The sequence below is a fragment of the Nycticebus coucang genome, chromosome 14, assembly GCF_027406575.1.
Source record: "Nycticebus coucang isolate mNycCou1 chromosome 14, mNycCou1.pri, whole genome shotgun sequence".
Lineage (NCBI taxonomy): Eukaryota > Metazoa > Chordata > Mammalia > Primates > Lorisidae > Nycticebus > Nycticebus coucang.
Window position 1 is genome coordinate 11,007,675 of NC_069793.1, and position 17,447 is coordinate 11,025,121.

Below are 17,447 nucleotides of genomic sequence, written 5' to 3' on the forward strand. Positions count from 1 at the left end.
GCTGCAAGAAAAGACTTGGAGAAACCAATTCTGGAGCTCATGCAGGGCTGGGAATACTCACATTCACATAAGCCATGGTGAAAAAGACCTCATAATGCACGGGACACTGGGTGTGGTACTCAGAAGTGTCTTGTATTATGGTGTACCAAAATCAGGCTGGCATAAGGACTGCTCTGTTCTCATCTATCAAGGCTTAAAGTTAGCAAGCCTCAAACAGACCAAACTGTTGTCAAGGAACTTAACTGTTTCTAAGAACAAATAAAAATATTTAAAGGATTACAAAACTATACAGCATCTGACAAAGTAAAAAAATCACAGTGTCTAGCATTCAACAGGAGATTACCAGACACACAAAGAAATAGGAAAACATGGCTCAGCGCCTATGGCTCAGCAGCTAGGGTGCCAGCCACATACACTGGGGCTGGCAGGTCTGAACCCAGCCCAGGCCTGCCAAACAACAATGGCAACTACCACAAAAAAAATAGCCAGGCGTTGTGGTGTGCACCTGCAGTCCTAGCTACTTGGGAGGCTGAGGGAGGAGAATCACTTAAACCCAAGAGTTGGAGGTTGCTGTGAATTGTGATGCCACAGCACTCTACCAAGGGCTACATAGTGAGAGTCTGTCTCAAAAAAAAAAAAAAAAAAGAAATAGGCAAATATGATTCATAATGAGAATACAGATTCAGAAATGATAGACTTAGTAGACAGGATATTAAAAAGCTTTTAGGCTGTATGGTGGCTCATACCTATAGTCCTGGAACACTGAGAGGCTAAGGCAGGAGGATAGCTTGAGGTCAGGAGTTCAAGAGCAACTGGAAAACTCTAGTGAGACCCTGTCTCTACAAAAAATAGAAAAACCAGCCAGATGTGGTGGCATGTACTTGTCATCCCAGCTACTCAGGAGGCTATGGCAGAAGGATCATTTGAACCTGGAATGTGAGGAAGCAGTGAGCTATGATGATGCTATTGCCCCCAGGCCTAGGCCACAGAGTGAGACCATCTCCAAAAACAAAACAAAGCAAAACAAAAGACCCCCAAAAACCAACCTCCTATAGTTCTATAACTATATTCATGTATATGGGAACATGGAGGTAATAAAAGATAAAAAAGGATAAAAAGGACCTAACAGAACTAGAGATTTAAAAAGAAGTATGAAAGGGATACATTGAATGGGCTTAACACCAGATTAGATACTGCAGCATAAAAGATTAATAGACTTGACACAGGAATAGTAAATAACCCAAATGAAACACAGAAAAAGGAGTGGAAAAAAAAACTTAAGTAAATGGATAGGGCAGTGCCCATAGCTCAGTGGGTAGGACGCTGGCCACATACACAGAGACTGGTAGTTCGAACCCGGCCTGGGCCAGCTAAAAAACAACAATGATAACTGCAACAACAAAAAAATAGTCAGGTGTTGTGGTGGGCACCTGTAGTCCCAGCTACTTGGGAGGCTGAGGCAAGAGAATTTCTTAAGCCCAAGAGTTTGAGGTTGCTGTGAGCTGTGACCACAGCACTCTACCAAGGGCTACAGAGTAATACTCTGTCTCAAAAAAAAAAAAAAAAAAAAGAAAGAAAAAGAAAAAAATAGATAAAACATTTTACAAGTTTGATGAAGACTATAAATGCACAGATCCAAGAACTCAATGAAGTCCAAGTAAAGGACACATGAAGAAGACATTAAATGTAAATAATTTAAACACCCAGGCACATCATAATCAAACAGCTTATTGCCAATGAGAAAATCTTAAAAGCAGAGAGAGATAAAGAAAACATTAAGCAGAGAGGAAAAAAATAAAAACAACAGCAGACTTCTTAACAGAAAGAATGTAAGCCGGAATAGCACTACAAGAAAACAAAAAAACCTGTCAAGTTAGAATTCCATATCTTGTGAAAGCATCTTTTAAAAAATAAAAACCAAGACTTTTTCAGGCATACAAAAGCTGAAAGAATTTACCTATAACAGATGTACAAGAAATATTAAATGAAGTCCTTCAGGCTGAAGGAACATAATAGCAGATGACAAATGATCCACACAAAAAAATGAAGAACCCTGGAAATAGTATTTAATGTAAATATACTTTTTCCTTTATTTTTATTTATTTTTTATTTTTTTGAGACAGAGTCTCACTTTGTCGCCCTCAGTGGGGTGCCGTGGTGATAGCTCACAGCAACCTCAAACTCTTAGGCTCAAACAATTCTCTTGCCTCAGCCTCCTGAGTAACTGGGACTACAGGCATCTGCCACAACACCTGGCTATTTTAAGAGGTAGAGTATTGCTCTTACCCAGTCTGGTGTTGCATCTCTGAGCTCAGGCAATCCATGTGCCTCAGCCTCCCAGAGTGCTAGGATTACAGGCGTGAGCCACAGGCCTCCTTTATTTTTATAGTGTCTTTAAAATTGGTTTAAAAGAAAAATAGTAACAATGTATTGTGCAATCTACAACATACATATAAGTAAATAAAATACATGACAATAACAGTATGAAGGCTAGGACAGAGGAAATAGAGTATGCTGTTGTAAGGTTCTTACACTATGTCTTGAGTGATAGAAAGTTAGCCCTCCATATCCATAAAAGTTTTATATGCGGATTCAACCAACCACAGATTGTAAGCCTCAGATAACAAGGGCTGGCTGTACTGTGCCATTTCCTATAAGGGACTTGAATATCTGTCCATTTTGGTATTCATGGGAGTACTGGAACCAATTCCCTATGGATACAGAGGGCCAACTGTAATATTACTTGCAGGCAGACTGTCACAAGGTGAAGATGCATACTATAGTATAAACCTTAAGACCAATGATTAAAAAAAGTCTAGCTATTAGGCCAATAAAGGAGATAAGATGGAATCATAAACACTATTCAATTATTCCAAAGAAGACAGAAAAAGAAAACAAAGAACAGATGGAACAAATAGAAAACAAACAACAAATTATACCCAGCCATATCAACAATCACATTAAATGTAAATAATTTAAACACCCCAAATGAAAAGCAGGGATTTTCAAATTTAATAAAAATGTAAAATACACTATTTGCTGCTATAAGAAATTCATTTTATAAAATATAAAAACACAAACAGGTGGTGGCACCCATAGCTCAGTGGGTAGGGTGCCAGCTACATACACGAAGGCTGGCGGGTTTGAACCTGGCCTGAGCCAGCTAAAACAACAATGACAACTGCAACAACAACAAAAAATTGCTGGGCGTTGTACAGGGTGCCTGTAGTCCCAGCTACTTGGGAGGCTGAGGCAAGAGAATTGCTTAAGCCCAAGAGTTTGAGGTTTCTGTGAGCTGTGATGTCACAGCACTCTACCCAGGGTGACAGCTTAAGACTCTGTCTCAGAAAAGAAAAACAAAACACGAATAGGTTAAAAATAAAAGAATGAAAGAAGACATACCATGCTAAAATGAATTAAATGAAAGCTGGAGCAGCTAAACTAAAATTAGGCAAAGTATATACAAAAACATTAAATAACGATAAAGGGGTCAATTCACCAAGACCTCAACAATCCATGTACCTAACAACAGAGTCCCAAAATAAATGAAGCAAAAACTGATGAAACTGAAAGGAGGTAAGGACAAATCCAAAATTACAATTAAAGACTTCAATATTCCCCTCTTAGTCATCAAAAGAAATAGACAGAAAGTAGGGAGATCTGAATAATAATATCAATTGAATTGATCTTGCAGATAGAACTCTCCATCTAACAGCAGAATGGACATGCTTTTCAAGGCACGTGGAATATTTGCTAAGATACTGAGATACTGAGTATCTCATATTCAGCCAACCGAACCTTAAAAGTTTAAAAGAATGAAAATCATAGATATGTCTTTTAATCACAGCAGAAAGATATTTTTATTTATTTTTATTTTTTTGAGACAGAGTCTCACTATGTGCCCTCTGTAGAGTGCCCTGGTGTCACAGGTCACAGCAACCTCTAACTCTTGGGCTTAAGTGATTCTCTTGCCTCAGCCTCCCAAGTAGCTGGGACTACAGGCACCTGCCACAACTCACGGCTATTGTTTTTTGCTGTTGTTGTAGTTGTTATTGTTGTTTAGCAGGACTGATCCGGGTTTGAACCCACCAGCTCTGGTGTATGTGGTCGGCACCCTAGCCACTGAGCTACAAGCACCGAGCCAGAAAGATATTTTTAAAAACCACTAATAACTGGAATGGTTCCAGGATCCTCCCCACCCCCAAATTTTCCAGGATCAAAATCTGCAGATACTCAAGTCCCTGTACCAAATGGTGTTGTATTTGCCCACAACCTATGCACATCCTCCCAAATTTTCAATCATCTATCAGTTACTTCTGATACCTAATACCCAAGGCCCACATTGCCTCATGTGTGTGAGACAAATTCAAGTTTTACATTTTGGAACTTTGTGGAATATTTTTGCTCCCAAATTTTCCACCCCAGTTCCCTTGAATCCACAGAAGCAGAAACCAAGAGCACAAAAGGCCAATTGCAATTGGTCTTCCTGTTTCCTGACATACGGCTACTAAAACACTTAGAATCTCCACAGTGAAGTGTATTTTTGTATGCTGATCAGATAACTGATGGTTAGTGACTTGTGGGGGTGGGGTGGGGGGGTTGGTTATCAGGGAATGAGTCCTGAGATTAGAGACAGTTGGAACTTTCAGTCCTTTTCCCTCTGACCTCTGGGGATGGGGAGAGGCTGAAAGTTGAGTTGATAACCGATGGCCAATGATTTAATCAATCAGGCCTATGTAATAAAGCTTTCATAAAAACCCGTAAGGACAGTATTGCTGAATATGCGGAAGTGCCAGGAGGGTGGTGTGCCCGGGATAGAGCATGGAAGCTCTATTCGCCTTCCCTATGCCTCTCTTTATCTGGTGTTCATCTGTATCCTTTATTATTCCATTATTAATACCATAGACAGTAAATGTGTTTCTCTGAGTTCTGTGAGCTGTCCTACCAAATAATTTCGGCCCAAGGAGGGGTTGTGGTTACCCCAGATTATAGCTGGTTGATTCGAAGTCTATGTGACTACCTACTACTTACAATTGGCATCACAAGAGGGGAGTGGTTTTGTGGACCTGGGCCCTAACCCCGTGGGATCTGACTCTGGAAGCCAGTGTCAGAACTGAACTGACCTCATCTCATCCTATGCATGTCTTTAGCTGGTTGGTCCTCTATATCCTTTACCACATCCTTTATAATGAGTTCTGTGATCTGTTGGAAAAAATGATCAAACCCGAGAAGGAGGTCATAGGGATCCTCACTTTGCGAACATGCTAGACTGAAGTGTGAGTAACCTGGAGAGCCACAACTTGTCACTGGCATCGGAAGTTGGGGTCAGTCTCGTGAAACTGAGCCCTTAACCTGTGGGCTCTGCACTCACTCCAGGTGGTCAGTGTCATGACTGGTGATCAGAGTGGAGAAACTGGTTGGTATGGAAAATACTCTTATATATTGGGAGACCAGAAGTGAGTGTACAAAAGAAAAACAACTTGTTTTTCCTAAGATCTTTTCAATAACTGGTACTAGAGCAATTAACAAAAAACTGAACCCTGATGTAGATCTTGTATCACACATAATTTGAGATTGCTGTGAACCATGATGCCAGGGTACTCTACCAAGGGTGACAAAGTAAGACTCTGTCTCAAAAAAAAAAAAAAAAAAAGTTCAATTTTTATAGTGTTGGTATCTAATAAACTAGTTTTTAATAAACTAGGTATTATGGAACAAACCATAAATAATAAGTAAAATCCATACTGAAACATGAATAGACTGTAACCGTAATGTTTTTATACTCAGATAATCTCTGTCATGAATGCTAATTATTGCCACCAAACTCTATGACTACTGGGAGTGAGCTATTTGTATGAAGTTCCCAAGTAGTTATAGCAGAGACTGCTGGGAATACTGTTTACTTATATTGCCTTTAACTAGGTAAAGAAAATGGAAAAACGGAGCCAGGGTAGACAGTACACTATTAAAAGTCCTACCTCCCTACCCCCCAAATTTCTGAGATCCTTTCTTTTTATTTAACAGCACAAACCCCTAACTTTTTACAGCTAAGCCTCCTGCTCAGAGAATCAAAGGGCCAGCTAATGTGGGGGAAGGTGGTGTCTCAAGCCTTTCAGAGTTAAGGATCTCCAGGGCTCCCCCAGCCCAATGCTTGTCCTCTGCCCTGTGCCTGGGAAGAAAGGTGGGAGGGGAAGGAAGAGGTGGCTCTTTGGGGTAAGGGGCAGCTACTGAGGATTTCCTTTTGTTTAGCTCTATTCTTTTCTCCCTCAGTGTGCTGAATAGCAGGCATCTTGGAAATTTAGAGGGAAGAAGGCCTCTGGTACAGAGCCAAGAAACAAGAACTAGCTGGCTGCTTCCTCAGCTGGCAGTCAGTTCCTATCTGGTAAATTCTGGCCCAACAAATGCAGCCATAAAGCATACTGTCATGTCTCATTCTCAGGCAGACTTATGGATTTTTTTGTAAGCGTTAAAGAGTATTTAGCAGAGTCAAGGAGACAGAACAATCCTAACTCAGTAAATATGTCAAGATTCATTGGTTAAAATTTGTTGAAATTCTTTTCCCTGACAGATGTTGGGTGGGTGGTATAATTCTAAGAAGTATTTTAATCCTTAGATCTTAGGCTTTCTATTTAAAACAAAGGGGAAGTGAATGTCTTCCAGCAAAGATCTTCTTTGCCTTAGTTTTCTCATTTAGATACGAGCATAATAATGATCTACCTCTCAGGACTATATTGTGGATTATATGAGCTAATCAAGCAAATTTCTTAAGACTATTGCCTGATAGATAGTAGATACTCATATTAGCTACAAGTATAATTCTAAAGAAAGGGTAGACTGAAGTGAAAGAAGCCAAACACAAAAGAATACCTAACGCATGAGTGCATTTATGTGAAATTCTGGAAAATGCAAACTAATCTATGGTGACAGAAGCAGATCAGTGGATACCAGGTGCTTGGGGATTAAGTTGGGGGGGATTAACTGCAAAGTGGCATGAAGGAACTTTTGGGAGTGAACATGGAAAAGCTGCTTTCCCTCTCTATACTCACATTCACTCTCAATACGTCACTTCTAACACCAGATGTGTGGGCTTTTTTCCCTACACATCAATTCTCCTGCAGACAACAACCGGGTGTCTCCCAGTTCAATTTAATTCTGACACTATCTCTCTGGAGTTAGTGTCTCAGCCCCACCAGACTGCCTCCCACTTCAGATGCCAATCACAAGCACTAAGTTGCCTGCAACTTCTGCCTGATTTGGCTACAGATAAGAGATGACCACAAACACTTTCTCAGGTTTAATTATCTTGCTAGAGTGGCTCACAGAATAAACAGGGAAGCATGTTTACCAGTTTACTGTCAAATAAAGGACATGATAAAAGATACAGAGGAAGAAATACATAAGATGGAATGTGGAAGGATTCTGGGCAGAGAAGCTTCTGTCCCATGGAGTTGGTAGTATGCCACCGTCTTGATACATGGATGTGTTTACCAACCTGGAAGCTCTCTGAACCCCAAAGTTCAGAGAATTTTATGAATGGCTTTATCTGAGGCATTACTGATTATTAACTCAAACTCTTCTAATCCTGGAGTTTGGGGAGTGGGACTGAAAGTTCTGAGCTTCTAATTATGGGGAGACCCCATGCAGGAGTCATCAAGAATCAACTCATTTGCACAAATGATGCTATCACCCAGGAAGTTCAGTGGGATTAGGAACTTTGAGCAAGATGCTAGAGTGAAAGACCAAATATTAGAACAAAAGACTGAAATACCACCTCTATTGGTCAGGAAATTACAAGGTGCCTGGAATGGGGGCAGAGACAAAAGATATATTTCTTATTATATCACAAATATCACAGGGAATGATAGAGATGTTTTACTTTTTAAAATTTCATTTCTTTATTTTCTGAAGTGGAGTTTTGCTCTGTCACCTGCTCAAGAGTGCAGTGGTGTGATCAGAGCTCACTGTGACCTCAAACTCCTCGGCTTAAGTGATGCTCCTGCCTCAGCCTACCAAATAGCTGGGACTACAGGTGTGCACCAGCATGCTGGCTAACAATTTTGTTTTTTTGTAGAGACTGGAGTCTTGCTGTGTTGGTCAGGCTGGTCTCAAACTCCTGACCTCAAGTAATCATCCTGCTTGGGCCTCCCAAAGTGCTAAGATTACAAACACGAGCCAACCACGCCTCACTTGGAAATGATTTAAATCTTGATTGTGGCAGTGGTTACACAGGAGTATACATTTTTTGAAATATAAAACCAATATAGTTTATTATATGCAAGGTAGTCTACTTCCAATTTCCTTGTTGGTACTGGAATTCTAAGATGTAGGTGAAGGGGAAATGGACGCAAACTTTTTTTTTTTTGGAAACAGAGGCTTAGTTTGTTGCCCTCGGTAGAGTGCTGTAGTCACAGCTCACAGCAACCTCCAACTCCTGAGCTCAAGCGATTCTCCTGCCTCCACCTCTCTAGTAGCTCCAACTACTGGCGCCCGCCAAAACGCCCGGCTATTTTTTGTTGCAGCCGTCATTGTTGTTTGGCGGTGCGGGCTGGATTCGAACCCCCCAGCTCAGGTGTATGTGGCTGGCGCCCTAGCCGCTTGAACCACCGTCACCGAGCCAGATGCAAACATTCTTAAAGTAACTTGATCAACAGGCAGCAAGAGAAAAATATTGCTTCTTTTTAGCATCTTTAGTTGCACCACAAAGCTGATTATATTCACTGACACTTAGAAAGATTCTATTTGTTGGGGGGAGAGGGGGATGGTGGAGGTGAGTGTGGGGCTTGACCTGACTTCTTGTTTACTAGCTGTAGCTCAAGCACAAATTTACCTACCGGCGTTGAACTCGGGATCATCTTCCAGGGAGACCACAGCTCCTTCCACGGCATCTACTGCGCTCCCGCCCTCCTTGAGGATATTGTATCCCACCGTGGCCGCTTTGCCGACGCCCTGGCGCACTCGCTCCTTCCGGTCCTTGGAGATGCTGCTGGCTCCGCCACCGTGGACCACGACGACCAGACTCATGTCAACGGACCCTGGCGTTCAGCAAGATGAAAACGTCATTCCAAATGGGTCCGAGAAAACCTCCCGGGCATTATCTCCTCTGGAGACACCGGGGGACAATGTCCAGTTTCTCTTTCTGCAGGCAGGATTTACAGTCTCAGGAAATTTCTCGAGGCCGTGGGATTCGGGGGCGGGTTGGTGGAGGGGCGGCTCGGTTTGCATTAGGCACAAAAAGCCCAGTGCGCCCAGGTGCGCTGCGCCCTGGCCTAGGGTGCCAGCGGCCCCGGAGCCTGCGCCCCCTCATGGGCTGACAGCGGGTCTCCCTTTCTCCGGAGAAGCCCAGACCCCATCCCAGGCTGGGCCACCGCCGCCCAGCCAACGGCGCCGGGGCCAGAGCTCCCGCTCCTTCCCCGGGCTCTATGTCGAGCCCCGGCTTTCTCGGGGACCTGTCCCGTGCGCCCACTGCCGCCGAGAGGCCTGGGACCACCTGAGGGCCGGGCCCGGTCAACGCCCTCCCGCCTCGAACCCCCAGCACCGAGGAGGGCGCTTCCCGCCTTCGGTAAAGTGGACATTTTCGTTCGTTTCGTTCCCCATCCCCGGGTCCCGGGAGGCTGCTCCGGCAGGGCCGCCGGCTTACCGAGGAGACCGCGGGGGGCGAACGCCGAGGCCTCAGGCTGGCCAGAGCCACCCGGCGGGCCCCCGAAGCCGCACGGTCCAGCCCCTCCGCCCGGCGCGATCTAGAAGCGCGTCTGACGGCAACCGCTCGGCTGGCAACGGTTCCGCGCCTGCGCACGAGGGCGGGGCCGCCCCCCGCGGAGCGACCGTGACTCCCCCCGCCCGCCGGCCGCGCACTTGCCGCGTCCCTCTCTGGGGTTTCTGTTCCCGGCCCGGCACGCGCGGTTCGCCGCCCAGAACCGGAGCGACATTTGAGCTTTCTCCACCTTTGCGAGCTGCCTGGTGGCTTGGGATGACCTTCGTCCCCTTTATGAAGCTGGGAGCAAGGTGTTTTGTAAGTGCAAATTGAAAAGCAACGCTCCAGACGCTGAAATCCGTCCTTTGGTCATGATTTTGGCAGGCTTGCTTATTATTATTGTTAATTAAGGTATCTTCCCTTTGTCTCTCCTCTTAAGCTTTCGTAAAGAACAGAAAAATTGGAAACATGTCTAATTGGGCTGGCTCTGTGCCTGGGTGCCCTGTCAATCTGAACACCCTTAGCCTAGTCCCTCCTTTTGAGCCTCAAGATCTCAGCTCTGAATTCTCTTGCAAGGGTCCTTATTTTTTGTTGACTCTTTTACTTCTCTCTCCCTGAGTGTTCCCTAAAGACTTGACACCCTGGTGTCAGGACCAAATACCTGCATTTGCCTAGGGCTGCCCTGGATTCCTGTTTAGTTTTTCCAGTAGTCAAGGAGGATGGAAGGAGTTTACCTAGAAAGGCAACTGTACAATACTGGGTAAGTGACATTTACTGAAGGACACCATACTCTTATTATGCGGAGCCTTTCTGAATTATGATTTTATTTTTTTCATGGCCTTTATTTTTCAAGAGCCATTTTAAGCTCACAGCAAAATTATTTTATTTTCATTATTACTTTACTTAACTGTTTATTGGCTGGTAAAACAATGTCAAAGATAGACTTTAACTTTGTTCAACAAATGTCGTCTGGCATCACTGCCCCTCTGCACATACTACACGTGCACTTAGATACTAACAACACGTGACTGAGTGGCTCTGAGAGTCTGAATGTACAAAGGGACAATGTCCAGACCTTATTCAAAAATTGAACTCTGAGGGCCGGGAGTGGTGGCTCACCCTTGTAATCCCAGCACTCTAGGAGGCCGAGGAGGGCAAATGACCTGAGCTGATGAGTTGGAGACCAGCCCCAGCTAGAGCGAGACCTCATCTCTAAAAGTAGCTGAGTGTTGTGGCCAGTGCCTGTAGTTCCAGCTACTCAAGAAGGGTGAGGCAAGAGAATTGCTTGAGCCCAAGAGTTTGAGGTTGCTGTGAACTGTGATGCTATGGCATGCAACCCAGGGCGACTGAGTGAGACTCTTTTTTTTGTTTGTTTGTTTGTTTTTGCAGTTTTGGCCAGGGCTGGGTTTGAACCCACCACCTCTGGCATATGGGACCAGTGCCCTACTCCTGTGAGCCACAGGCACCACCCGAGACTCTGTCTTAAAAAAAAAAAAGAAAAAAAAAATTGAACTCTGAAGCACAACCCCTGCAACACTAGTCCAGAAAACCAAACCATTTCTTCTGCAGCATTCAGCTCTAAATAATCAGGACGTGGTTAATAAATAATAGCTAATTTTTGTTCTTGCTTCCAACTTAGGACCAACCAGAGAGAGCCACATCTTTTCCCCTAATCATTTCTCGTTAGCCCCACTGGCTGCCCCACGCCAGCAGCTTCCAGGCAAGGCATACCTGAGCCTTTTCCCCCTATACAGCTTTCCCACTCTCCTCAGTTTCTGCCAAACGCAAGTGATGGTGTCCAACTCGCTTGCAATAGCAAGCTCGGAATAAGTAGACTTTGCTTGCTGGGATTTGGGTGGTCTGCATTTGTTTTCATATTCCATAAATGCAAGTTTCTGCCTGAGGGAAGGGCCTGTGCAAAAGGGGACCTGGAGGAGGGACTGGCCTCCTTCGGTTCTGGAAATCAGAGCATCAGGCCCTTCTGTACTGCTACCTTTTGTCCCCATTGCCTTCACCCAGCCCCCAGCCCACTAGGGGTGTGCAGTTGACGACCCCTCCCTTTTCTCTTCTTCTGAGGAATGCAAAGACTGAATGTGAGTGCCTGAGAGTGCTACGTGGATGACTTTGAGTCTGCTCTAATTTGTAAGAAAACCTTTTATTTTTTACTTTTCTTTGAGTCGGGGTCTCACTTTGTTGCCTAGGATAGACGGCAGTGGTCAGTCTAGCTTACAGCAACCTCAAACTTTGGGATTCAAGTAATCCTTCTGCCTCAGCCTCCCGAGTAGCTGGGATTACAGGCATCTGCCACAACACCCAGCTAATTTTTCTATTTTTAGTAGAGATGGGACCTAGCTCTGGCTCAGGCTGGTCTCGAATTCCTGAGCTCAATCAATTCTCCTGCTTTGGCCTCCCAGAGTGCTAGGATCATAGGCAGGAGCTGCCACACCCAGCCTACTGTCATTGTTATTTATGAATTTTGCTTTTGGTAGCTAGAGGTTCTCTTGACATTGGACTATTTTACAAAAAAGGCACTCCAGAAACAGCTTCCTGCCTCTTTTCCATGAAGTTGAATTTCAGTGTCACGTTCACCAGCTTATGCTGCTACCTTGAACTTAAGCCTTCTTTCCCCTTATCACTGGGGTGCCTCCTGGGGGCTTTGTCTGATAGCTCAAGCTGGGGGACACAGATGAACTCGGCCTAAGGTCAAGATCACAGAAAGAACACCTTCTTCTGCCAAAAATGTGCTGTGCCATAGCCTTGACCAAGGAAACTTCAGTTCCTCTGGGTACAATTATAATGTACCTAAATTCACTTTTTGAGGCAAAGAAGTTAAAATTTCATTCTGATAGGGCAATCTAATGGCATAGTTCCATTCCCTCTCCTTACATGGAGGGTTAGCTGCTCAGATAGTGAGTACATTTTGGCTCCAAATGTGGCAGAAACCAAAGCATAACTTTCAGGACCCATAACTTGAATCAATCATGATTGATTCAACTGGGCCCCCCTGAAGATAAATTAGCTGAGTCAATAATAGTCTTAGGAGATCTTAGCAGGAAACAAGGCACCAGGAGTCATAGTTCCTCATCTTCCCTTCTGCTGTCTCAGCCTTGAAAGAGAGACACTGCCGAGCAGTTGCTTCTGCTGTGATGGATGGGCTGCGGGGTGTCATGAAAGGCGTGAGCACCAGTCATGACCTGGGACTGCCAGCACTGACCCATCCTAGCAGATGAGGCTCCTACTCTCCAGCCGTGACCCTCAGTCTCTCTCCATGATGAGAAGGGTGACACTGAGCATCAGAACTATGGTCTAAGCCAGTGGGTGTCCAACTGTAGCTGTGAAGGACAGATTGCTGGGTCAGCATTTCTGATTCAGCAGGTCAACCTGAGGTTCCTGATGGTCTTCTTTTTGGGATCCAGAGTAGGGAACAGAGGCTGGGAAATTTGCGCCACTTTTAGTTTTCCTCTTTCCACTCTAGTGTCTGCTGAATGATGCATGAGCTTCTTTTGTTTCTTAAGTGCTGAGAGTGAGAGGGCTTAATTCAGTCCGACTGCGTGGGCAGGTTAGGGGGGGTCAAAATAGGCGAGGAATGATTAAAATGAGTTCCCAGATGTAATTTTGCAGCACTGATAGCAGTTCTTTTTTTTTTAATTATTAAATCATAGCTGTGTACATGAATGCAATCATGGGGCACCATACACTGGTTTTATAGACCATTTGACACATTTTCATCACACTGGTTAACATAGCCTTCCTGGCATTTTCTTAGTTACTGTGTTAAGACGTTTACATTCTACATTTACTAAGTTTCACATATACCCTTGTAAGGTGTAATCTGATAGCAGTTCTTGAGGAAGTGGCGGCTATTCTAAAAGATGTGTCCCTCTAGGCTTCTCCCCGCATAGCCCTTTCTACATGTTTTCCAAAGACATTTTCCAATGACAGCCATTGGAAGGCTTGTCTGTCTACAGACCGAGCCCTAAACATCTGATGGGGCAGGGGCTTTGGAAAGTCTATTTGTACCATAAGGCCCAGCACAGTGCCCGATTCTCAGAAGGTTTTTGTGAATGTTTGTTGGGTGAAGAACAAATAGTTGGGAAACTAAAACAAACAAACTAACCCCCCAACTTTTCCAGAAGTCGGGACCACAGCTCTCAGGAGCTGTTGAAACTTGGGTAATCCGGATCTTTGTGAACTGGTCAGTGAGCATGACAGTTGCCATGAAAGAAAATGCAAACTGGACATCAGTAGAAGGGTTAGGAGCTCCTGTTCCTGGCAGAGGGTTGTGTTGGTGCCTATTTGATCGATACGGGGGTTAGGAACTTACGTTCCCGGAGGAGGGTTGTGTTGGTGCCTATTTGGGGGCTGTGGCTGTAGAAATAGTGACAGCCCAATGAGGGCACCGCCTCAGAGGTTGTATTTGCCGCTTTACCCCCCGTGTGGCACAGGGCCTGGCACGCACTCACTGCTTGAAATGTTGCCGCGTTTCTTACTTTTTCACTCGGCATTATTCGTGAACATTTCCATACTATTGGATGTTTTCCACATAGTATTATTAGAAATAAAGGTTCAGTGAAGATCTTTATGCATAAATCTGTATTTGTACTTTTGATTCGTTCTCTAAGAGAAATCCATAAAAGTGAAGTTTTTAGATCAAATGATACATGTTGCAAAGTAGCGGAGGGTCAGGAAGTAAGTTCTCTTGCAGAAGAAGGGATGAATGATGACTCTCCTCCTAGTAATGATTACCAAGGAATATGAGAATTGTTGCTAAAATACTTCCTATACCTATTGTTTCAAAAATCATTTTGGGGAGCCAAAATGGAGTGGAGTCTATGGCTGACTTAATGGACAGCGAATTGAGATATATATCTAATATATATCCTATTCTGAGATATCTATCTATTGCACTTGGTTATATCCATGATGGTGAATCCATTGATACAAAGGGCTGACTGTAAATATCTATATAAATATGATTTGTTAGAAGAAATTGGCTGACAAGATTATAGAGGCTGAGAAGTCCCATGATCTGGTGTCTGTAAGCTGAAGACCTCAGAGAGCTGGTGCTGCAGGTCTGAGAGATGGAGGCTGATGATGTAATGCCCAGTCAAAGGCAGGAGAAGACAGAAATCTCAGCCAAAGCAGCTGAGCAGAGATAGCAAATTCCCCCTTCCTCTGCCCACCCACCTGGGGGAGGGCAATCTGCTTTACTCAGTCCACTGATTTCAATGCTAATGCGTTGCTAATGCAAACATCTTCACAGACACACCCAGAAATAATGTTTCATGTGGGCACCCTGTGGTCCAGTCAGTCGACATATAAAATTAACCATTATAGACAGGATTCCCATCATCAGTGTCCCCCCTTAGAATAACTCCATGAGTGATATGTACGTAGCCCACAAATTGCCAAATTTAGAAAGGAAACAGCGGGTAAATGAGCTTCCAAAATGTAAGGCCTTGAAGAAACGAAGTGAGCCGCACAGTGCTTGCAGGAATTAGGCAAGTCTCAAGATGGCAGGACCCTCCGTTCTGGTTCTAGGGACAATAAGGCACCTTATTTGGCACCCATTTTGGGAAAAGTGAAGAGAGCACACAGACAACCATCCAGAAGCTTTGTTACCTCCTCTGGGGGGCCTTTGCTGTTGGCCTGCTTTGTTCTCTGTATATCCCTAAGCCTGGGAGGGGCCTGGCACAGTCTTGGCTCTGCAGTGCCACACTCTTATGCTTCTCCTAAGCCCATCAGGCACAGTTTGAAATGGAATAGACTATACGGTCCATGCCAGCCAGGTGCTTCGGGGAATATGAAAGCTCTCGAAGACCAAACTGCCTGTAAGGAAGTTAACCAGCTTTTGTAACAAGACCAAGTGTGTCAAAGTTTCTGGTTGCAAACAACAAAACCCATCTGGTTACATTAAGTTGAAAAAAGATTTATTAGAGAATATTAAGAAGCTCACAGAACCTCTAAACCTACATATAGGAAATAATTCCAACCACACCATGTGCTTCCTCTAGACCAGTGATTTTCAGTGTGCTGTGAGAGGATCTTAGGTGTGCTGTGAAAAATTTTAAAGATCATAAATTATTTTCAAAAGAAATTCAAAGCACAGTAAGTATATTCTTTTTTTTTTTTTAATTCTCTTTCTTTAGATGGAGTCTCACTAGGTCACCCTCGGTAGAGTGCTGTAGTGTCACAGTTCACAGCAACCTCAAACTCTTGGGCTCAAGTGATTCTCTTGCCTTGGCCTCTCAAGTAGCTGGGACTACAGGCGCCTGCCACAACACCCGGCTGTTTTTTGGTTGCAACCGTCATTATTATTTGGCAGGCCCGGGTCAGGTTCAAACCCGCCAGCCCGGTGGGTATGTGGCCGGCGCCCTACCCACTGAGCTACGGGCTCTGAGCCCTGTTTTCTCACTTTTGATGATTCCTGTGCTTCTAAGCCCTGAGTCTTCAGGGGTTCTCCATGACAAATTGATTAATCTCCCAAGTAGACTGTAACTTGTGTTAGGTTGCCACTTGCTTTTTATCTTGCAGAGTGACCTCTTTTATTTGCTACTGTCTTCTCTTCCATTCTCTCTGTCCTTGTGGTTAATATACGTTTTAATAGTTTAGTGAGATTTGAAAGGGAGGGGAGACTCACTTGTATGATTGATACTGGCCATTTAAATGCAGAGGTTGACTAGAACCCTGAGGAGGTGATTCTAACCACAGCAGCTCTGGGTGTTCCCGAAGGGGAAGACCTGGGGTGGAGCGGGCCTGCCAGGGTCAGGAAGAGGAGGTGGGACCACTGCAGGGAAAGGAGATAGGAGCAGAGGAGGAGAGGCCCCACAGAGAGGCCAGAAATTAAGGGGGCATGTGCGAGATACAGAGAAGGGGGTTGGAGGGAAGCAGGAGAGAAGAAGAAAAGAAGGAAGCAACTAACATTTTCTGAAGGTCCATGCGGGGCCATAGGCAGGCTGCCTTTATAACGTTCATCTCATTTAAACCTCATCCTCTCTGTGAACAGTCTGAGTTCTGCCTGGTCTTTGCCCACTCCAGCCAGGGGGCATCTGTTTCATCCTCTTGTCTGCGTCTTCAGCCTCCTCCCTCTACTATACCCAGGGCTGCTGGCTAGGAACTTCCCATCCTCACCACTCTTGGCTTCATGAGGAAAAAAGGCTTTTGGCTGGTCCTACTGGGCACAGTGGGAATCTGTGAGACTCTAGGGCGTGCAAAAGTCACTTGGGCTTGCTGCCTTCTGGAGCTTTCAAAAAAGAAATGGGACACATACTTTTGAAATCTGAGGTCCCTGAACTGATTTAGGAGTTCTAGTACCCACCAGTCTGTCCAGCAACAGGGCACGGGGCTGGACTGTTGGGAGGCCCACCCAGGCATTTGATGCAGTAGGTCTCCTTTCTGACCTTCTCCCTCCGTCGGGTTCAGAGAGCTGTGATTCAATCACGTTTGTGCTGTGGCTAGCAATAAGGCTGAGGAAGCAGTACAATGAGGGCAGGATTTGAATCTCAGCTCTTTTCTTTTTTGGGGGTGGTGGGGGAGACAGAGTCTCACTATATTGCCCTCAGTAGATTGCTAGCGCACAGTAACATCAAACTCCTGGGATCAAGTGATTCTCTTGCTTCAGCCTCCCAAGTAGCTCAGGCTACAGGTGCCCACCACAATGCCCGGCTATTTTTTGTTCAGGCTGGTCTAGAACTCCTGAACTCAAGCAGTCCACCGTCTGGGCCTCCCAGAGTGCTGGGATTGCAGGCGTTCAGCT

At 44.8% G+C, this 17,447-nt stretch overlaps 1 protein-coding gene across 2 annotated transcripts in view; it reads right to left on the minus strand.

Moving 5' to 3' along the window:
- ASRGL1 (asparaginase and isoaspartyl peptidase 1) overlaps nt 1–9,772 on the minus strand; it is a 43,389-nt gene extending 33,617 nt beyond the window's left edge. Inside the window, exons 1-2 of one of the 2 annotated variants that reach the window (XM_053562289.1) lie at nt 9,638–9,760; nt 8,832–9,136 (exon numbers count right to left, since the gene is read on the minus strand). In XM_053562289.1, coding sequence (XP_053418264.1) covers nt 8,832–9,021 — 190 coding nt within the window. In that variant the 5' untranslated portion in view covers nt 9,022–9,136; nt 9,638–9,760. Of the gene's footprint in view, nt 1–8,831; nt 9,137–9,637 lie in introns of both variants that reach the window. The other variant, XM_053562288.1, reaches the window with a different exon arrangement.
- Between the last annotated feature and the right edge of the window lie 7,675 nt (nt 9,773–17,447).